Source organism: Bison bison, unplaced genomic scaffold, assembly GCF_000754665.1.
Source record: "Bison bison bison isolate TAMUID 2011002044 unplaced genomic scaffold, Bison_UMD1.0 scf7180017864241, whole genome shotgun sequence".
Taxonomy (NCBI): domain Eukaryota; kingdom Metazoa; phylum Chordata; class Mammalia; order Artiodactyla; family Bovidae; genus Bison; species Bison bison.
In genome coordinates, this window is record NW_011494813.1 from 3,040,733 (window position 1) to 3,063,961 (window position 23,229).

Here is a 23,229-nt window from a genome sequence, read left to right on the forward strand (position 1 = left end):
TGGGAAAGACTAGGGATCTCTTCAAGAAAATCAGAGATACCAAGGGAACGTTTCATGCAAAGATGGGCTTGATAAAGGACAGAAACGGTATGGACCGTACAGAAGCAGAAGATATTAAGAGGTGGCAGGAATACACAGAAGAACTGTACAAAAAAAGATCTTCATGACCCAGATAATCACCATGGTGTGATCACTCACCTAGAACCAGACATCCTGAAACGTGAAGTCAGGTGGGCCTTAGAAAGCATCACTACGAACAAAGCTAGTGGAGGTGATAGAATTCCAGTGGAGATATTTCAAATCCTGGAAGATGATGCTGTGAAAGTGCTGCACTTAATATGCCAGCAAATTTGGAAAACTCAGCAGTGGCCACAGGACTGGAAAAGGTCAGTTTTCATTCCAATCACAAAGACAGGCAATGCCAAAGAATGCTCAAACTGCCGCACAATTGCACTCATCTCACACGCTAGTAAAGTAATGCTCAAAATTCTCCAAGCCAGGCTTCAGCACTACGTGAACTGTGAACTTCCAGATGTTCTAGCTGGTTTTAGAAAAGGCAGAGGAACCAGAGATCAAATTACCAACATCCGCTGGATCATCAAAAAAGCAAGAGAGTTCCAGAAAAACATCTATTTCTTCTATATTGACTATGCCAAAGCCTTTGACTGTGTGGATCACAATAAGCTGTGGAAAATTCTGGAAGAGATGGGAGTACCAGACCACCTGACCTGCCTCTTGAGAAACCCATATGCAGGTCAGGAAGCAACAGTTAGAACTGGACATGGAACAACAGACTGGTTCCAAATAGGAAAAGCAGTATGTCAAGGCTGTATGTTGTCACCTGCTTATTTAACTTATATGCAGAGTAAATCATGAGAAACGCTGGGCTAGAAGAAGCTCAAGCTGGAATCAAGATTGCCGGGAGAAATATCAATAACCTCAGATATGCAGATGATACCACCCTTATGGCAGAAAGTGAAGAGGAACTAAAAAGCCTCTTGATGAAAGTGAAAGAGGAGAGTGAAAAAGTTGGCTTAAAGCTCAACATTTAGAAAACTAAGATCATGGCATCTGCTCCCATCACTTCATGGGAAATAGATGGGGAAACAGTGGAAACAGTGTCAGACTTTATTTTTGGGGCTCCAAAATCACTGCAAATGGTGATTGCAGCCATGAAATTAAAAGACGCTTACTCCTTGGAAGGAAAGTTATGACCAACCTAGATAGCATATTCAAAAGCAGAGAGATTATTTTGCCAACAAAGGTCCGTCTAGTCAAGGCTATGGTTTTTCCTGTGGTCGTGTATGGATGTGAGAGTTGGACTGTGAAGAAGGCTGAGCACCGAAGAATTGATGCTTTTGAACTGTGGTGTTGGAGAAGACTCTTGAGAGTCCCTTGGACTGCAAGGAGATCCAACCAGTCCATTCTGCAGGAGATCAGCCCTGGGATTTCTTTGGAAGGAATGATGCTAAAGCTGAAACTCCAGTACTTTGGCCACCTCACGCGAAGAGTTGAGTCATTGGAAAAGACTCTGATGCTGGGAGGGATTGGGGGCAGGAGGAGAAGGGGACGACAGAGGACGAGATGGCTGGACGGCATCACTGACTCGATGGACGTGAGTCTCAGTGAACTCCGGGAGTTGGTGATGGACAGGGAGGCCTGGTGTGCTGTGATGCATGGGGTCGCAAAGAGTCGGACACTACTGAGTGACTGAACTGAACTGAACTGAATGTCTGGTTGCGATTCTTTGGTGGCTCAGAAGGTAAAGCGTCTGCCCACAATGTGGGAGACCCAGGTTTGATCCTTGGCTTGGGAAGATCCCCTGGAGAAGGAAATGGAAACCCACTCCAGTACTCTTGCATAGAAAATTCCATGGATGGAGGAGCCTGGTGGGCTACAGTCCATGGGGTCACAAAGAGTCAGACACAACTGAGTGACTTCACAATGTCTGGTTGCTATCTTTTTTTTTTTTTTTTTTTAATGTCAACATTCTGATTGAATTCTCATTTAACAAGCCATTGTAGAGTGTTCTCAATTATCCTGTAAACCCTTGACTCAGAGTTGATTAAGAAGGAGAAAACTCCAGTTTGAGGGGTTTTAAACCACAAATTCATTAACTCAGCAGAACCAAGTATATGTGGACCCATGTAAGAAATAAAGGGAATGACAGTGTTTTTTATAAATGACTAGCCCATAGCTACTTTTGGTGAGGCAGTGTTGTTGTTGTTCAGTCGCTAAGCATTGTCCAACTGTCTGTGACTCCATGAAGCCTGCAGCCTGCCAGGCTTCCCTGTCCTTCACTATCTTCCAGAGTTTGCTCAAATTCATGTCTACTGTGTTACTGATGCTGTTTAACCATCTTATCCTCTGCTGCTCCCTTCTCCTTTTGCCCTCAACTTTTCCTAGCATCATGGCCTTTTCCAGGGATGGCTCTTCAGCTCAAGTGGCCAAAGTATTGAAGCTTCAGCTTCAGTCCTTCCAATGAATATTCAGGGTTGATTTGAGGCAGTTTTGAGATGAGCCTAAACTGCTTTCTAAATCTGGAGATTTTCTCAAATATCTTCTCTCCTTGAATATCTCTCCAGTATTAGTGCAGATCCTTGCTAAGGCTTCCTGGTCACCTCTTGGAGACAGATAGGTATCCTTAGTGGCTCATGTAGGTGCCCCATTCCTTTATTATCTTTTCAACAGCATAGTGAATTTCAGTTTACCAGCCACAGCTCATGAGTCAGTGAACTAATATGATTAATCTGTAGGTGTGCTTGATGCTTGGTGGCCAGCTTTAAAGGTAAATCCAATTCTGCTCCTTGAAGCTTAAATCTAGCCTTAGGCATTTTCTGTGTAATATCTAGCAGACGTTTATGTACAATATATATGGTGGCCACCATGGGCTTCCCTTGTGGCTCAGATGGTAAAGAATCTGCCTGCAGTACAAGAGAGCAGGGTTCAATCTCTGGGTTCAAAAGATGCCCTGGAGAAGGGAATGGCTACCCACTCCAGTATTCTGGCCTGGAGAATTCCATGGACTGAATAGTCCATGAGGTCACAAAGAGTTGGACAGGACTGAGGGACTTTCACTTTCATGTATAATGCATATACATGGTAATCTTAACTTGGGAGTAATCAACTATTTACATTAGGGAAAGGATGCTATGCTCACATGGGAGCTGAGGGATGGAATACCTTTCCCTGGTCATCAGTCACATGACTACAATCAGAGTTGCTATTTTTTGAACAACTAATACTAGAAGACCCTACTTTTCTTTCCTGTTATAGTAGTGGATAATTTTATATGATGTTGATATTCTTAAAGTACTCCCACAGATTTACTCTTTGACTCTACCACAAACAAGCCCTCTCTGAATTATGTATTCCTCAAATGCTAAAGTCATTTTGTGAACCCTGAACATTTTCAGGGACTATACATTGAAGGTACTACATTTGGAATGTACCTCAGTAATTATGGTTTATTGCCCTTTGTCACTACCAGCTATTTGTTGATAAGCTTGGGCCTATCAAGATTTTGCCATGACCTGTTCTGCCAAGTCATTTGGACTATAAACAATGGATTTGGGCTTTGCTTAAGTTCCTGTCCAAAAATCTAACCCTTTAATGATTAAAGGGTATAAGCTAATAGGTATAAGTGACCCACCTACAGAGATCACACTGCTTGGCTGTGCGGGTAATTGCTTTTTCCTTAAAGAGCATTTTTGGATTTCTGTGGAATTGGTGTAGTGCTTGGATACTATCTGAATGACAGTGCCCTCCGCTCCATTCCTAGATCTTCAGAGTATGGGACAACACCTCTGCTGGTTTTCTAGAATTGGGTCATTGCTCTTAGTGATAAGAAGCTTGGTTAGCATCTTTTGGGAGAACCAGTGGCATTGCTTCTGGGAGTGGTCACACTGCATGTTCCCAGTTTAACATCCACACAAATCAGCTCTACTGATATGGGGCTCTTAAAAACACAATCACCTCAAAAATATTGGCATGAGGAATTTAGGGGTGACCTTATTTTTAAAAAGCATGAACTTCGCATCCAATCTGAACACAGAATGTTCATGTACCTTTCTGTAGTAGGGACATGGTGTCCCATGTTTGGACTGATCTGCAGTTATTATTGTAGTATAGAGATAGAAATACCACCACCACCACCCAGAGTAGTAGCAGCAGCAGCTTAATACTTGCTAGGCACTGTGTTCAGAACTTTAAATATATCATCAATTAAAAACCTCAAGCAAACCTGTTGTATTCCTATTTTGCTGATCTGGGACCTGAAATCCAGGGGTTAAGTAACTGAACTGCCTACCACAGAGCTAGTAAATGGTAAAGTGAGAATTTCAGGCTAGATGCTATGACTGCAAAGCGCACAGTATGACCACCATGAGAATGTACACTTCTGGTGTCCTTTATGCCTGCAGGTTGGGAGCTCAGTTATCTTAGAAAACTCCTTCCATTTATTTGACATGTAGCAAAAATGTAGTCCTGCCAGTGCCTCGTGTGGGCTAGTGTTAGACCTAGTTCAGTCAAGAGATGAACTGGATGGCATCCTCATAAGCTCTGATGAAAGGAGTTTGAATCCTTGTCATCCTAAGAGAACTCCTAGATGGAAATTTAGAAACAATGACACAGCCCTGCAGCTACAACAGTGTCTCTGTCTGGTGGTTGAGTCTTGGCAAAATCAAATTTCTGAGTTGCTGTGGGTTGTGCTTCCTGAAAAGTGCATTTTTAATGATGCTTGAAGCTTATCAAATGCCCTTCGTTGCTGTTCAGTCTCTTAAGTCATACATTGTTGTTGTCTGGTGGCTAAGTTGTGTCCGACTCTTCGCAACCCCATGGACTATAGCCTTCCAGGCTTCTCTCCAGGCAAGAATACTGGAGTGGGTTGTCATTATCTTCTCCAGGGGATCTTCTCCACCCAGGAATCAGACCCGCATCTCTTAAGTATCCTGCATTGACCCATGGATCCTTTATCCCTGAGCCGCCAGGGAAGCTCTTATCAAATGCCCTAGCTCATCTGTAAGACAAAACAAGTCGAGCCCATATCCTAGGCTTCCAATGTTCTAATATTCACATATACTTCTAAACATCCTTTTCTTTCATTTAATTCACATTATATATAATCTTTTAAAAATCAATTTCTATTGGAGGATAGTTGCTTTATAATGTTGTGTTTCTGCTGTGCAGAAAAGTGGATCATCTATACATATACCCCCTTTTTTGGATTTCCTTCCCATTTAGGCCACCACAGAGCACTGAGTTCTCTGAGACATATACATTAGTTCTTATTAGCTATCTATTTTATGCATAGTATCAATAGTGTATATACTGTCAACATGTTAATTCAAGACTGACACATGAATCTCCCTAAAAGATGAATTTAGTGGTATTTCAGCATTTCTATGCCCTGATTTTGTCTAGAGTTTCTTCTCTTCAAAGCATTTTCATCACATGAAGACCTAGTGTCAATGGCAGTGATCAGGCTGAAAAAAATCAAGGAACAGACAATAAAAGAATGACAGTGGCCAGGGATGATGCTGATGATTTGAATATAGAATGATAATAACTTTTGTCTGTGTGGGCAGTTCTGTGTTCTAGAAACAGGAGAAAAAGATCTTGAGGCTGTGGGGTTCACTGGATAGAGGATGAGAGCAAAAGAATTGCTTTAGACTTGGACCTAACTTTTCTGTATAACATTGCTTTCTCTTCAGTAGACATAACCATCTTCAACTTACACAGAGCAACCTTGAGTAGCCTAGCATTGCAACGAGTTCCTTCACCTTATTTTCATGACTTTAAGCAGACATTTGCCATTTAAAAAAAATTGAAGTATAGTTCATTTGCAATGTTATATTAGTTTCTGGTGTACAGCAAAGTGATTCATATATATATGTATATATAAATATTCATATATATTCTTTTTCAGATTATTTTCCATTATAGGTTATTACAAGATATAGACTATAGCTCCCTGTGCTATACAGTAGGTCCTTGCTATTCATCTGTTTTATATGTACTGGTGTGTATTCTTAATCCCAAAGTCCTGATTTATCCCTCCCTCCCACCCTCCTTTCCCCTTTGGTAACCATACGTTTCCTATGTCTCTGAGTCTGTATTTCTGTTTTGTAAATAAATTAATTTGTATCACTTTTTAGAATCCACATGTAAGTGATACCACATGGTATTTTTCTTTCTCTGTCTTACTTCACTTAGTATGACAGTCTCTGGGTTCATCCATGATGCTGCAAATAGCTTTATTTCTGAATACTGTCTGTATGTTTTGGCAAGGAACAGCTAGTAGAATTTCCTGGGCATAAGAACGGCAGTAAGTTTACGATGTTTCTTTGTTAAACCAGAAAAATAATAAAACATTTGATGATATTTTCTCTATTTGAGCTTCTTCACTGGACTGTTCAGTTTTTACTAGGGAACTAAGTTGCAGAGCACATGAGAATATATTTCACAAGATGTATTAACACATAACCCCTGATGAGTTTAAAAAATAAATAATTGTATGCTGTTCTTAGGCTAGTCTTATTTAGTGCATCACGTAGATAAGATAGGCTTTGTAAGCAGCTGTTTCTAAAAATGAGCTGCTCTTTAATCAGGTACAAATTATGAATGAATGTGTTTAATAGTATTTAGATAGAATGATTTTGGGAGTCAAACACCCATTTTTCCTCCTAAGCCAAGTACCTAGGGTTTTTTTGTTTGTTTGTTTGTTTTTAACTGATACTGGATACTAACTAAAGATAGAATTTAATTTTTTTTTCTTAATTGGAAGTATTTGAAATACTTGCTGTTTATTGCTGTCATTCATTTACTTCTGCACCGAACTTTGGGGAAGCCCTAGGCCAGGCACTATGCATGGTCCCAAGGATGGAGGAGAAAGATACAGAGGTATGACTCTGCCACATACAAGAGCACACACAGCTGTGGTTCCCAGAAGCTGACAAGCCGGTCTGAGAGAAGTCAGGGAGGAAAACCGTGGACTGATGAAGGGTCAGGGGGAGAAGCCCTGTGCAAGGATGCAGGATATGGGCATGGGGGTTGAACAGAGACCTTGATGTCTTCATACTGATAACCCGAGTAGACCAGTCCAGTGAGAGAGGCTACTGCAGATAGTTATAAAGAGACATGGGCCTGGGGAAAAAGAAAATGGTGGTGAATATAAGGAAGGTATGAATTCTAGGTCCAAGCAGCAGAAGGTTGTGATTCATTTAATGTGGGGAATATGATGGGTCCAGATTGCAGCCCATTGAGTTTCAAGTACTGTGTGGTACATTGGAAGGACAGATGCTGAAGCTCTAATACTTTGGCCCCCTGATGTGAAGAGCCGATTCATTGGAAAAGACCCTTTTGCTGGGAAAAATTGAGGGCAAGAGAACAACGGGGACAACAGGACTAGACGGTTGGATGGTATCACTGACTCAGTGGGCAGCAAACTCAGGGAGATAGTGATGGACAGAGAAGCCTGGTGTGTTGCTGTTCATGGGGTCACCAAGAGTTGGAAACAATTTAGTGATTGAACAACAACAACAGCATGGTACATAGAGTATCAGTGACCAATAGGTGATTGATACATGGGCCTACAAATGAGATCTAAGATTTACTATATGGGAATGGGGGTGGTGGTTGAAGGTGTGAGCGTGTGGTTCTGTAGGCACTGTAAATAGAGTGAGGAACAGATGAAAACAGTCCTAGGAACTGACATGACTTAAGGGATAGGGAATGGATAATCTGATTGTAGGAAGATGCTCAGAAAAACAATTCATGATATTACAGACATCAGAGAAGGAGAAATGTTAAGAGAAATTTGACAGGAGTGGCAAATACCACTGAGGAGTCAAATTCAGAGAAGAATGGAAACATTTGGCAACAAGTTTTACTTAAAATGAAATATTTCTTTGAAGTGGAATCAAGGTTTTAAATAATTTTTCAAAAGTGATAGAGCAAAAATGGTGTTTTAAAAACCACTCTTTCATAACTGCAGCTCTGGAATTTGTTACTGCAAAGCACAAGAAAAGTAAGATTTAGCCAAAGACATGGTGATTTTAATGTCTCAGTTTGGGTCTTAAAAAATGTGTTTTTTCCCCTTTCTTCCTCTAAATATGCCAAAATAAGCCATCAAGCTGTGACTCATTTATTAACTGTTTAATGTTAGCTTTTGTGACATTTGACTTGTATCAGGCATGTTTGGAAAATGTGAAAATAGTAAAAGATTATTATAATAGGAAGATCGAATCTAACCTTGATATGAGAACTCCAGTTGCTAGAATGTGGGATAAATCTGCGACCATGGTTACCTATCTGTTCTTCCAGCTCCTTGCCTTTCAGGTGGAACACTTAGGGGGAGACAACTTTGCACCCTCACAGCTCTATTGTTGTTGTTCAGTCATGTTCAACCCTGTGACCCCATGAACTCCAGTGCTCCAGGCTCCCCTGTCCTTCACTGTCTTGTGGAGTCTGCTCAAACTCACGTCCATTGAGTCGCTGATGCCATCCAACCATCTCATCCTCTGTCACCCTCTTCTCCTCCTGCCCTCAGTCTTTCCCAGCATCACAAGCAAATCGTAACACAGTTGCAAATTAGTTTTCCTGTCTCTGAAATCAAAAGTACATGTTCTCTAGAACTCTGCTTTTCAAACTATAGACTTTAACCTGTTAACGGGCAATGAAATGGAAAATAGCAGAATACGCTCCACACAGTATGGAAAGTCTCATTTTGCCAAGCACACATTTCAGCTGTGTGTGTGTGTGTGTGTGTGTGTGTGTGTGTGTGAGTGAGAAGAGAGAGATGGTACTAGATCATAGTATATTATGATTTTTTTTTTTTGCTGTGTATTATTTTAAAATATTTGAGGAATACTGCTTTTGACTCGATCCCCTTCCTATTCTAAAATTCCTCCATTCCAGTTCATCATCAGACTGTTCTTTAGGTGTAGTAATGTTTTCTGGTAGTATGGTGGAGTGGCAGTATGAAAACTGTTAAGGAATGACAGCTAATAACAGAAGAGAAACGCATTAAGAGGTAAATAAGGCCAACATCTGTGTTGTATTTGACCACAAGACTGAATGAGCCTTTAAAATTTATTAGTATTCTGACTCGCCGGTCATTACTGTAATTTATGAAGAAAAGTTAGAGTATGCTATATATTCACAAACAATAGAGTAATTCTTTTGATGGTGGTATAAATAAGCAACCATATCAAGGAGAAATAATCGTTTTTCAGAAGTAATGCTACCGTGGCACATAAATTCTAGAATTGCCAATTAAATAATTGCCATGTGTCTCTTCCGCCTGGCCCCATAAAAAGATTCATTGACGTGGTTATGAGATAAGTCAGTGGATTTTTATTGGCCTCAATGAGAAGGAGGACACACCTGAGTCATTTTGTTTCAGAAACAACTGTTTGAACTTTCCCTGCTGGTCCATTCTGCTCTGGGCTGTATTTGAGCATTTGGTTTTTCTAGCACACTTATTGCTACTTGGAATTCTTGTGAGTGAGCAATTTTCCTATAAAACCAAGATTCAATAAGAGTTTTTCTTTACTCACTTGTAAACTGTTTTTAATTCTTCTACAACCTATGAAATTTCATCGATTTTAGGTGGTAGCTCAAGGAGAAGATTGATCAAGGCTAAATCATTGCACAGGAAATGTGTTTCCTTTTTTTTTTTTTTTTTTAACTGGAGGATAAGTGCTTTACAATGCTGTGTTAGTTTCTACTATGCAATAAAGTGAATCAGCTAACTGTATCCATATATCCCCTCCCTCTTGAGCCTCCTTCCCACGCCCATGCCACCCCTCTAGATCATCACAGAGCCCTGAGCTGAGCTCCCTGCACCATATAGCAGCTTCCCACTGGCTATCTGTTTTGCATATGGTGATACGTAGGTTTCAGTGCTACTCTCTCAATTTGTCCCACCCTCTCTTTCCCCTGCTGTGTCCACAAGTCCATTGTCTGCATCTGTGTCCCTATTCCTGCCTCACAAATAGGTTCATCTGATTGCACAGGAAATTTGAGGGAAGTGTTTTTATTTGTCCCTCCACACACAGCTCTTGGACACTCTGCTGGTCTATGTATTTTTCTTTTCCTGTATGCCCTCTTACAAAAACCCTGGGGTATTTGCTTTGCCCTTTTGCCAATCTCACCCCAGATTTTTGGCAATGATGTGTTTTCTGCCTCCTTTCCAGTGCCAGTCAGCTGGCAGAGAAGGCCTAGAGGGGAGGGGAATTGAGGCTAGCAGTACCATCCTGCTGTATTTCCTCAGACCTCGTCTTGTCCTTCTCTGGAACTCTTGCAAAGGTAGAGCATGCAGGTGCTCATGCAGGTGGGGTAGATGGGAGCTAGTGGGAGGGGTCCTGCAGGGATGGGGTTAACTCTGCCTCCCTGGCCACAGTTGACTGGCCCATGGCTGTACCCAGTGAGGCCCAGGCCCCTCCTTTCTCCCATGTGTATAAACACATATGCATCCTAAGTTGTTTCAGTCGTGCCCAACTTTTTGCAACCCTGTGGACTGTAACCCACCAGACTCCTCTGTCCATGGGATTCTCCAGGCAAGAATACTGGAGTCAGTTGCTATGCCCTCCTCCAGCGGATCTTCCCAACTCAGGGATCAACCTACATCTCCTGTAGCTCCTGAATTGCAGGTGGACTCTCTTACCACTGAGCTGCTTGGGAAGCCCCTATGATTGTGACAAATTAAAAGATGGAGGTTTTTTTAATTCTATGGGATAAAATATTCTATCCCGTATTTGCTATCTAGCCATCTGATTTATTAGATGAGAAAACTGAGGCTTAGTGAGCTAAAGACACCAAAGTAGAAAAACAAGGGTAGGGCTTGGCCCCTGGGTCTAGGTTCTTCTTCCACCACTTATTGCTATGTATCAAAGCCCATGAGAAGATGGGGCTTTAGGTTGTTGATACACTTCAGATACTTGCAGGGTAGGGGGTAAAACACAGGCAAGTCTTGAGCTTTAAAATGAAGACAGTGTGTTTAGAAGACACAAATAGAGAAAATGGGCAAGGTTTATGTTGGACAGTATTAGGAAGCAAGATTATTACTTTGCCTGGGTTTTTTGTTCTCTACTCTAAGACTCAGAGTTGGTTGATAACACATATTACACCCCAGCCAGATGGATGGGTGACATGAAGGTGTATATTACTTTGCCTGGGTTTTTTGTTCTCTACTGTAAGACTCAGAGTTGGTTGATAACACATATTACACCCCAGCCAGATGGATGGGTGACATGAAGGTGTAATTTCTCTAGTCATAGTTTCTATCACTAAATGATACCTGTACATCCAAAGGTTTGCTGCGATTATAAAGTAGTAGATCAGAAATTATTGTTCTTTGGAAAAATTTTAAATGCCATAAAGGTGAAAGTTGGTATTGCTGTTAGAATGCCAATAAAAACTTGAAAAACTCACATTATATCCTTGAATGCTTTCTCTACAGAATTTTTTGTTTGTTTATCACTAACTATGCAGGCTTCCCTGGTAGCTCAAATGGTAAAGAGTCTGCCTGTAGTGCAGGAGACCCATGTTTGATCCCTGGGTCAGGAAGATCCCCTAGAGAAGGAAATGGTAACCCACTCCAGTATTCTTGCCTGGAAAATCACATGGACAGAGGAGCCTGGCGGGCTACACCCCATGCGGTTGCAAAGAGTCTGACATGACTAAGTGACTTACACACAGACAGTCAGGATATTCACCGTGAACATTGTTGCTTTGTGGGTGAAATGCATTTTGAACATAGTAACACCATTAAATACCTCCACACTCCCCATCTCAATGCCGGCAGATGTCATCTGGATATAGGTTGTGTGGCACAAACCGTCTATCACTAGTGTCAAAGGCTTGAAGTGTTGAGTAGAAGCCACCGTTGAGAATGCTGGTGCTCCCCTCTGTGTGTGGTACTGGCTGTTTGATGACTAGTGTTACAAGAATGTCAAGATCAGCCTTCTGAGTTGGTATGGTGCCAGCTGGTCAGAGTGGCCATCACTTCCTATTTTGAGTGTACTCAAAATTGGGAGGCAGGCTGAACAAATAAAAAATAACGGTAGTTATCATCTGGAGTAAAATTGTTATTTACTGTCCTTCTGAAACTTATCTATAGTGTATCTGTTTTCTGGTAGTTGTGACAGTGGTTTTAGACACTTTATGGATTATGTTGTTGATTGTGGGTACTTAGTCATGTCCGACTGTTTGCATCCCCATGGACTGTAGCCCACCAGCTTCCTCTGTCCATGGAATTCTCCAGGCAAGAATACTGGAGTGGGTTGCCATTTCCTATTGCACGGGATCTTCCTGACCCAGGGATCAAACCCGTGTCCCTTGCATCTCCTGCATTGGCCGGTGGATTCTTTACCAACTGCGCCACCTGGGAAGCCCAGGATTATGGGTTATCAGTTCAGTCCAGTCCCTCAGTTGTGTCTGACCCTTTGCGACCTCATGGACTGCAGCACAGCAGGCTTCCCTGTCCATCACCAATTCCCGGAACTTGCTCAAACTCATGTCCGTTGAGTCGGTGATGCCATCCAACCATCTCATCCTCTGGCGTCCCCTTCTCCTTCTGCCTTCAATCTTTCACAGCATCAAGGTCTTTCTCAGGGAGTCATTTCTTCTTATCAGGAGGCCAAAGTATTGCAGTTTCAGCTTCAGCATTGGTCCTTCCAATAAATATTCAGGACTGATTTCCTTTAGGATGCACTGGTTGGATCTCCTTGTAGTCCAAGGGACTCTCAAGAATCTTCTCCAACACCACAGTTCAAAATCATCAATTCTTAAGTGCTCAGCTTTCTTTATAGTCCAACTCTCACATCCATACACGACTACTGGAAAAACCAAAGCTTTGACTAGATGGACCTTTGTTGGCAAAGTAATGTCTGCTTTTTAATATGCTGTCTAGGTTGGTCATAGCTTTTCTTCCAAGGAGCAAGCATCTTTTAATTTTAGTCACCATCTTCAGTGATTTTGGAACCCTCCCAAAATAAAGTCTCTTACTGTTTCCACTGTTTCACCACCTATTTGCCATGAAGTGATGGGACCAGATGCCATGATCTTAGCTTTCTGAATGCTGAGCTTTAAACCAACTTTTTCACTCTCCTCTTTCACGTTCATCAAGAGGCTCTTTAGTTCTTCACTTTCTGCCATAAGGTGTCATCTGCGTATCTGAGGTTATTGATACTTCTCCCAGCAATCTTGATTCCAGCTTGTGCTTCATCCAGCCTGTCATTTCTCATGATGTACTCTGCATATAAGTTAAATAAGCAGGGTGACAATATATAGCCTTGATGTACTCATTTCCCCTTTTGGAACCAGTCTGTTGTTCATGTCCAGTTCTAACTGTTGCTTCCTGACCTGCATACAGATTTCTCAGGAGACAGGTCAGATGGTCTGATATTCCCATCTCTTGAAGAATTTCCCACAGTTTATTATGATCCACACATTCAAAGGCTTTGGCATAGTCAATAAAGCAGAAGTAGATGTTTTTCCGGAACTCTCTTGCTTTCTTGATGATCCAACCTATGTTGGCAATTTGATCTCTGGTTCCTCTACCTTTTCTAAATTTAGCTTGTACATCTGGAAGTTCATGGTTCATGTACTGTTGAAGCCTGGCTTGGAGAATTTTGAGTATTACTTTGGTTGTGTGTGAGATGAGTGCAATTGTGCGGTAGTTTGAACATTCTTTGACACTGCGTTTCTTTGGGATTGGAATGAACACTGCCCTTTCCCAGTCCTCTGGCCACAGCTGAGTTTTCCAAATTTGCTGGCATATTGAGCACAGCACTTTTACAGTATCATCTTTTAGGATCTGAAATAGCTCAACCAGAATTCCAGCACCTCCACTAGCTTTGTTCATAGTGATGCTTCCTAAGGCCCACTTGACTTCACATTCCAGGATGTCTGGCTCTAGGTGAGCGATCATACCATCATGGTCATCTGGGTCATGAAGATCTTTTTTGTATAATTCTTCTGTGTATTCTTGCCACCTCTTCTTAATATCTTCTGCTTCTGTGAGGTCCATACCATTTCTGTCCTTTATTGAGCCCATCTTTGCATGAAATGTTCCCTTGGTATCTCTAATTTTATTGAAGAGATCTCTAGTCTTTCCTATTCTATTGTTTCCCTCTATTTCTTTGCACTGATCACTGAGGAAGGCTTTCTTATCTCTCCTTGCTATTCTTTGAAACTCTGCATTCATATAGGTATATCTTTCCCTTTCTCCTTTGCCTTTCGCTTCTCTTCTTTTCTCAGGTATTTGTAAGGCCTCTGCAGACAACCATTTTGCCTTTTTGCATTTCTTTTTCTTGGGGATGGTCTTGATCCCTGCCTCCTGTACAGTGTCATGAACCTCTGTCCATAGTTCTCCAGGCACTCTGTCTTCAGATCTAATCCCTTGAATCTATTTGTCACTTCTACTGTAAAATTGTAAGGGATTTGATTTAGGTCATACCTGAATGGTGGAGTGGTTTTCCCTACTTTCTTCAATTTAAGCGTGAATTTGGCAATAAGGAGTTCATGATCTGAGCCACCGTCAGCTCCTGGTCTTGTTTTTGCTGACTGTATAGAGCTTCTCCATCTTAGGCTGCAAAGAATATAATCAGTCTGATTTTGGTATTGATCATCTGGTGATGTCCATGTGTAGAGTCTTCTCCTCTGTTGTTGGAAGAGGCTGTTTGCTATGACCAGTGTGTTCTCTTGGCAAAACTCTGTCAGCCTTTGCCCTGCTTCATTTTGTACTCCAAGGCCAAATTTTCCTGTTACTCCAGGTATGTCTTGATGTCCCACTTTTGCATTCCAGTCCGCTATAATGAAGAGGACATCTTTTTTGAATGTTAGTTCTAGAAGGTCTTGTAGGTCTTCATAGAACCGTTCAACTTCAGCTTCTTCAGCAGTACTGGTTGAGGCATAGACTTGGATTACTGTGATATTGAATGGTTTGCCTTGGAAGAGAACAGAGATCATTCTGTCATTTTTGAGATTGCATCCAAGTACTGCATTTCAGACTCTTTTGTTGATTGTGAGCGCTACTCCATTTCTTCTAAGGGATTCTTGCCCACAGTAGTAAATATGAGTTATAGTGGAACATAAAAATCATGTCTTCCTGAGTCACTGATTTCCTTGCTTCTGAAACAGATGTGTGAAGGTGAATTTCCTCCACTCTATATGTCTGAGTAACCCTGGAGTTTATATTTTTTGTATTAATATAAACAGCAAGTTATTTTCTTTGTTAGGCAAAGTACCAACAACATTAGAGGCACTTTTCAAATGAAATGAGTCACTGAAGTCCAAATACAGAATAAGCCACATAATCTGACAAAGACTGGAGCCCAGGTCTGTGGCCTATTCTGATGTAAAGTCCCTCTTGATGAGACGCTTTATTTCCTGTACCCTAATGTAGATATGGACTTGACCTGTAAAATTCTTCTTTCAGGATCCACCTACTTCAGTTTCCCTTGGACTGCGAATGGAAGAAATGATTTTCAACTTGGCCGACACACATCTATTTTTTAATGATTTAGAAGTAAGTTATGATTCTTTTATATACTCATATTGCATGTTTGGAAATGGGTGATTGGTCCTGAAATAACAGTGGAATATTATTTTTTGAATATATAATTGGAGTGATGAGGTACCGTAATTATTGAGTATATGGTAATGTGTTTTGCCTTCGTGGAATTTGTTTTGCTTTACTTTGGTTGTTGTGTTTCAAAGTTTGATTCTGTGGAACCATTGATATGGATTAACAGTTGATGGCAAGAATCTTTAATGTTAAACTGTGTTGATTATCAGAAGTACAGATGTCTCAGTTAACAATCACTGTTGAGATGAGTTGCCTTTAGTGATCCCTGCCTGTGTTATATGTTATCCATGTCAGACTCCTATCGTATTGAGTCAGGTGCTTTTCTGTCCGGCTAGTCCAGCTGGTTGTATAACAGTTTAGTCAAGCCTCTACTCTTGGGGTTGCCAAGATTCCTTATGTCAAACTGCTGATGGTTTTATTTGTACTTTATAGTTTGGGAGGAGATTTTTGTACAGTGGCTAGTAAAATGTGTTGTGGGCAGTGACAAACATGCCGATCTTGGTTGGAAGCATTTTTCAGAATAAAGAATATTGGTTTTCATGTCTACACTATGAGAAAATATGCCTATTTTCACTCTCTCCTTGATAGAGATAGTTGTTTATTTAAATCCTGCTATTAACCAAGCTTGTGGTAGGGCTGCCAAGAGGCATTAATCATCAGGTTGTTGTTTTGCTAGATTTTATAAATGTATGTTATTTCAGACAGGAGAAGAATCTGAAAGATTCAAATAGAACTTTTACTGATCAAAGTTAATTGGCAGCAATTGGCCTTTAAATATTTCCTGATGTTTCCCTTTTTCAAAATCAAGGAAAATGCACCTTATTTCATAGATGAGCCAAATCATTTTTAAAATGCTAGTGTGTGACAGAATTTAAATGCGGTTTGTTCAACATCTGCCCTGTATTTTGATTTCTTTTCATCTGCAATGAAACTACTCACAGACGAATTGGCAACTTCCAGTGCAATGAAATTATTTAAATGTGCTTCATTTTTCCTCCCATTCCTTTAGTGAAATATTTATTTTTACACACAGAGTAAAATGCATATTTTTTTTTTTGGCATTTAATGTGCTTGCTTTCCTTAAGGAAATTATATGTAAGGCCTTACTATTTTTAAAGTAGAAATATTCCAAGGGGGAGTGACAATTTCCTAATTGCTTTAGAAAAGCTTAATAATCATACTTATTTTCAAAAGCTGTTTCTGATTTTTGGTTGTGATTCCCTTCATAAGATAACACCAAAAATTTCTGTATTTTATTAATACATTAAAATTCCTTTCTTGAGTTTCCTTTTGTTTCCAATGATACAGACTAGATTGATATTTTGTCTTGGATTCAGCCTTTTTACTCTTACTGATGTTAATAGGTATTAATAGCATCCATCGAGAAAAGGGAACTCTCTTACACTGTTGGTGGGAATGCAAACTAGTACAGCCACTATGGAGAACAGTGTGGAGATTCCTTAAAAAACTGGAAATAGAACTGCCTTATGATCCAGCAATCCCACTGTTGGGCATACACACTGAGGAAACCAGAAGGGAAAGAGACACGTGTACCCCAATGTTCATCGCAGCACTGTTTATAATAGCCAGGACATGGAAGCAACCTAGATGCCCATCAGCAGATGAATGGATAAGAAATTTGTGGTACATATACACAATGGAGTATTACTCAGCCATTAAAAAGAATACATTTGAATCAGTTCTAATAAAACTGGAACCTATTATACAGAGTGAAGTAAGCCAGAAAAAAAAACACCAATACAGTATACTAACACATATATATGGAATTTAGAAAGATGGTAACAATAACCCTGTGTACGAGACAGCAAAAGAGACACCGATGTATAGATCAGTCCTATGGACCCTGTTGGAGAGGGAGAGGGTGGGGAGATTTGGGAGAATAGTATTGAAACATGTATAATATCATGTGTGAAACGAGTCGCCAGTCCAGGTTCGATGCAAGATACTGGATGCTTGGGGCTGGTGCACTGAGACAACCCAGAGGGAGGGTAGGGGAGGGAGGAGGGAGGAGGGTTCAGGATGGGGAACACAGGAATGCAGGTATACCTGTGGCGGATTCATTTCGATATTTGGCAAAACTAATACAATATTGTAAAGTTTAAAAATAAAATAAAAGTTAAAAAAAAAAAGAAGAAATTAGCAGTAATTTTCTATTGTTTTTAAACTCTACCTTCTTAAAAATGCCAAAGCTAGTCTGTGCAATGCCAGAACTATGTGGTGAAAAGTGAGAAGTTAGGCAAAGTAATAACTTGGTGTAATATAAGACAGAGAAGCTTCCAAACTCAGTTTGGCTGTAATAGTCAGATTTTTATTTGTTTACTAACATTATTCACACTGAACTATACAGAGAAGGTCTGAAATAAAAGTAAATATTAAAAGTCCTAGTTTAGGTTTGTGATGGGTGTAGTTTTTTCATAAGCCTAAATTTTAAAAAAGGAGAACTAAAGATCCATAAAGATACTGAAATACCAGATTTTACTCTTGAGGACTCTTTCTTATAAGTAGGAAACAGGATAAAGGACTAATTCAACCACATGTAAAAATCAATAGTGAAAAATTATTTAAGCTTGTTAACTTTACCAAAGTTGACTTTACATTATTTTACCTGAGAATAATATAAAGGTGTCAGCAAAAGTATAAATGAAGGATTCACTTAGCCATTGCTCTAGATTTGTACAATGTTTAAAAAATAAATTGGTTCTTAAACTTATTTCAATCTTGCATTTTATATTTTTGTAATTCAACAAAGCTGAGAATGGTCACTGCAAATATTAGTTTCTTTCAAACTAAAGAGTGAAATTATTTCCTGGCAAAAATAAATGTATTAGTTTAATACTCTTTAGAAAACCAAAATTATCTCATCAGGCAAAAATGATGTGGTAATGCCTGATTTCACACTCCAGTTAGCAGTGCACTGTGGTAAGGGGCATTAATATTTTAATATATTTTAATTACATGTTTTTAGCTTTTGAAGATCTAGAGTACAAGTAATGTTAAGGAAATTAATAGTCTGTTGGTTAGTTTGACCTGTGATTTCTGAACTCTGATTGTTAACTGTGGCTTCACTTTTCTGTTAAAATTTTAACTTTGTGCCAGCCTGTCTGTATAATTTGGCTAGTTTGCAGCTGTGACTTATAAAAGATGCTGAATAAAGAAATACACTGTGAGGAGCTTCCAGTGACAATTCTTAATGTTATCAAAATAGTTGCTTAAAATGTTTATTAGAATATTGGGAAATTTTAGATATGATTTTAAAGTAATTTACAAATATCTTCATTGTACTTTAAGGCATTAAAAAGTTACCTGTTTTTAGTTTTAAAAATCTTGTCATCTCGCTTACTGACAATTTTTAATAAAAGCAATCACAATTTAAATTTATTCTGTTGACACTTAAGGAAAAAAAAAAAAAGAGAGAAATCTTGGGTTTTTGAGCCATTAAAAATACTTGACATGTGAAAGAACTTGAGTGACAGAGAGACACAATTATCAAAGAAAATACTCTTCCAGCCCCCCACCCTGCCAGAGAAGGGTTTAGACTTGCGTGCACTCCTGGCTTTCCTATGTCCATGTCTAATGCCCTCTGTAGCATTTTACCAAAGGTCTCCATGTGCAATCCTATGATGCTTATTATGGAAAGTCATTTTTTATGAATGACAGTATAAAAATGGAGGGTTTTTTTTTTTTCCAGCTTCTTGAGTAAAGCCTGTCTCTTTCTGACTGAATGGAGGAAGAGCTCTTTCTGTTGGTTATTTGTTGAAAGGTGATGGGCCTTCCGAATATGATAACATTTCAGTTTAACCTGTGTTTTATTGGTTCTCCTACTGGATTTCTCCACAGTTACAGGAAGGTATTTGATCAAGATGGATATAAGTCTAAAGAAAAATAAGGCACAAGTTTATGTAAAATCTTCTCTTTCTGTCTGGTGTTAAGTAGTATCATCTCACTGACATTACGGTTGCCATCCTAACTGATTTTGTATCAACATGGTAGCCTCTGAGACTCTTTCTCTCAGACTACAGGGATCAAGGTGGGGAAGCAGAAGTGTAACAGAAAGTGGGGTCTGGCCGCTCGCTGCTCAGAAGCCAATAAAGAGGCCAGGTTGGTCAAAAGGAAAGTTTGCTTTAATTTCAGTGCTGATAGCCAAGGGAAGGGTGGACACGTGTCCATAGGCCGACTTCTCTCCACTGACAATCGGGGGCAAGAACTTTTATAGGCTGAGGGAGGGGGCTACATGTAGAAACAGTCACTTTTGACAGTCTTCTTGAAACTGGTCATCGGTTGACTGATGCGCTTCATCTTGATTGTTTTAGATACAGTTAATCTTCAGTTCCAGGGTCAGTTTGTTTCCATTTCTTTGAGACCGGTTCTCAGAATTGTGGCAGCTTATGTCATGGCTACAGTCTGCTCATCAAGTGGTTAACTTCTTCCACCTGGTGGGAGTGTCAGTATCTCTAAGACAGCTTCAGTTCAGTTCAGTTCAGTCGCTCAGTCATGTCCGACTCTTTGCGACCCCATGAATCGCAGCACGCCAGGCCTCCCTGTCCATCACCAACTCCCGGAGTTCACCCAAACTCACGTCCATCTAGTCAGTGATGCCATCCAGCCATCTCATCCTCTGTCGTCCCCTTCTCCTCCTGCCCCCAATCCCTCCCAGCATCAGAGTCTTTTCCGATGAGTCAACTCTTTGCATGAGGTGGCCACAAGTACTAGAGTTTCAGCTTTAGCATCATTCCTTCCAAAGAACACCCAGGACTGATCTTTAGAATGGACTGGTTGGCTGTCCTTACAGTCCAAGGGACTCTCAAGAGTCTTCCCCAACACCACAGTTCAAAAGCATCAGTTCTTCGGCGCTCAGCTTTCTTCACAGTCCAACTCTCACATAAGACAACTTATAGGATATCTATAGCCCTTGAGAAGGAACTAAAGGTCCTTGACTATGCTGAATGAGTACATTATTATTATTTAGTCTCCTTTGACTATTTGCCTTCATTTTTGTGCCTTCTCACTTCTCTGATTAAGTTTATTCTTTAGCTAGTTTTTCCCCAGGCAAAAAGGCAGGCAGAGGACATTGGGGGCGAGGACCGTAGGGTCTTGCTCCATTTCAGAAGGACTCCACTTCTTGTCTTCGGGGCTGTGCACACCAGGTTCTCCTAGTCAAGGGTGGAGCTGGGCTGTAGCTTTCTCCCTCGCACTCCTAGTATGTTGTAGTTGAGACGGGCCAGAGGACTCTTTGGTGTTGAGCTCTGCGATGTGAATGCCACAGTCCTTTCTTGGGCCTTTGACGTGTGGACTCCTGTCCCAGGTCTGATGTTCAAAGCACTTACTCTTATAGCTCCTCGTTTTCATAATTTTTATTAAGAAAAGGCCTGGGACTAAGGTTCTGATCTCAATAGACCTGGGTTTGATAACTCAAAGACCAAGGAAGGGTACCATGGACAGCCTCTAAGTAATGCCACACTTGAAGTAAGCTGCAATACATTTTCTTATAAAGGAAAGAAATTAATTTGCCCCTTGGCTTCATTATAATTTAACCTTAGGATAAATTAGAGTAACTAGTATAAACTTGGATAACTTTAAAATTTAGGTTATTGTGTGTTAATTATTTTGATACCTTGTTAAGAAATTGATTTTTAGCTAGGAAAAGAATCCTCTTTCAAAGGAAGGAATGCCACTGCTAATTACTTTTGATCTCAAGTGAAGTGTTCTGTCCTAATGTTTGTGCTTCTAAAAGTGGAAGAGCTGTAAGCTATCTTAGAAGTTGATTTTTTTTAATAGAAAAGTATAATTCACCTAGAATTAATGGAGGAACAAAAATAGATTAAAAGATATTCTATAGAATCTTAACATTATTTTTATCTGCAGTTTGATGTTTGATTATTTTCTTATACTTTTATGTGTATTTCAAATTCTCTATAATGCATATTTATTTCTTTTGTCGTTAGGGAAGAAAACACACTATTTTTGAAAACCATAGATAATATTAAAAGACAAAATTATTTTTAACTAATAAAAAGTATTATTGCAGTGCACTAAGGAAAACCTAAAGAAATTAGCAAAGGACGTAAGCAGATAAAAGAGAAAAGCATTTGAATTTTCAGTACGCATAAAGAAAAGAAAAATGTTGTATTTCACCTTTAAGTAATCAAGAGTGAGTGTTCAGCCTATTGCCCACCAAATTAGCAAAGATTTAAAATCAGTAATATGGTCTAGAGTGCAGTGAGATGAACACTTATGTTACTGATAAGGATATAAATTAGTACAGTTTTCAGAAAGGCGGCTTGATGATAACACGTCAGAACCTTAATGTACTGATCCTTTTACTCAGTAGTTTCGCTTTTAACTTCTAAGAAAACAGTTATAGGCAGAGAATTGATAGAATAATAAACACTTACTGAACACTTGTCCTATATGATTTACATACATTATTCCACTTAATACCCTTATATTTCTAGGATAGGAGCACTGGTATTATCTCCTTTTTGTAGAGTATCCAAGAGAAGCTTAGAGTAGCTAAAACAAAACTTGTCTAAGGCCACACAGCTACTGAGTGACAGATTCTAACTCAGGTTCAGTGCTGTCTAGAAATCCACTCAACCCCACGCTGTATCTCTCACATATTAGTTTTTTTTTTTAACCAATAAAATATAGAAATATATTTTAAAATTCTAAAATAGATGAATAGTGATTAATGATACATCCTCATTGGAAATTGTTTTAAAACTGCTTATTAAATATAGGGAAAATATTCATGGTCAATTCCAAGTTTTAAAAATAGACTGTACGGTACAGTGTAGCCTTGATTTTAAAATATATGGCAAATTATCTGGAAAGGCTGCATACTGAATGAGTCCAACTATTTGACATTCTGGAAAAGGCAAAACTGTGGATCAGCTAGTTGCCAGGGAGTGGGAGTAAAGAGAGATGAATTAGGCGGAGCACAGAAGATATTCAGGGCAGTGAAAGTATTCAGTATGATTCTGCAGTGGTGGGTATAAACCCATAGACTGTGCTACACCAAAAGTGAACACTAGTGTAGACTGTGGACTTCAGGTGGTGACGATGTGTCAGTATAGGTTCATTGATTGTAACAAATGTACCACTCTGGTGTGAGATGTCAACAGTAGGAGACCTTATGCATGTGTGGGAGCAAGCAGTATATGGACACTGTCATTTTCTGGTCAGTTTCGCTGTAAACCTAATATGTTTTTAAAAATTAAGTTTATTAATTTTTCTTGAAGTATGGAATGTTGAAGAAATTGGAGGGAAATTTTTAAAACTACTATTATGAAACACAAGAGACACAGGCTCGATCCCTGGGTTGGGAAGATCCGCTGGAGAAGGGAGTGGCAAGCCATGCCAGTATTCTTGCCTGGGAAATCCTGTGGACAGAGGAGCCTGGTGAGCTGTAGTCTATGGGGTCACAAAGTGAGCAGCAGCATGTGACTTTAAGTTTAAAAATAAACAGCAAAATAAATCAGGCCATACTGTATGATTATGATTTTAGCACTTATGACTTACTATATAATAACCAGAGTTAAATACATTAAAATGTTGCCAGTGTGGATGTTTTTTGGGAGGTTATAAATGCTGTTTCTCTGTGATGCTCCAAAACTGAG

At 39.8% G+C, this 23,229-nt stretch overlaps 1 protein-coding gene across 10 annotated transcripts in view; it reads left to right on the forward strand.

Annotated features, from left to right (window-relative positions):
• EYA1 (EYA transcriptional coactivator and phosphatase 1) overlaps nucleotides 1-23,229 on the forward strand; it is a 361,166-nt gene that overhangs the window by 297,933 nt on the left and 40,004 nt on the right. For all 10 annotated transcript variants that reach the window (XM_010846960.1, XM_010846962.1, XM_010846961.1 and 7 more), the window contains one exon: nucleotides 15,443-15,532. In XM_010846960.1, coding sequence (XP_010845262.1) covers nucleotides 15,443-15,532 — 90 coding nt within the window. The remainder of the gene's footprint in view (nucleotides 1-15,442; nucleotides 15,533-23,229) is intronic.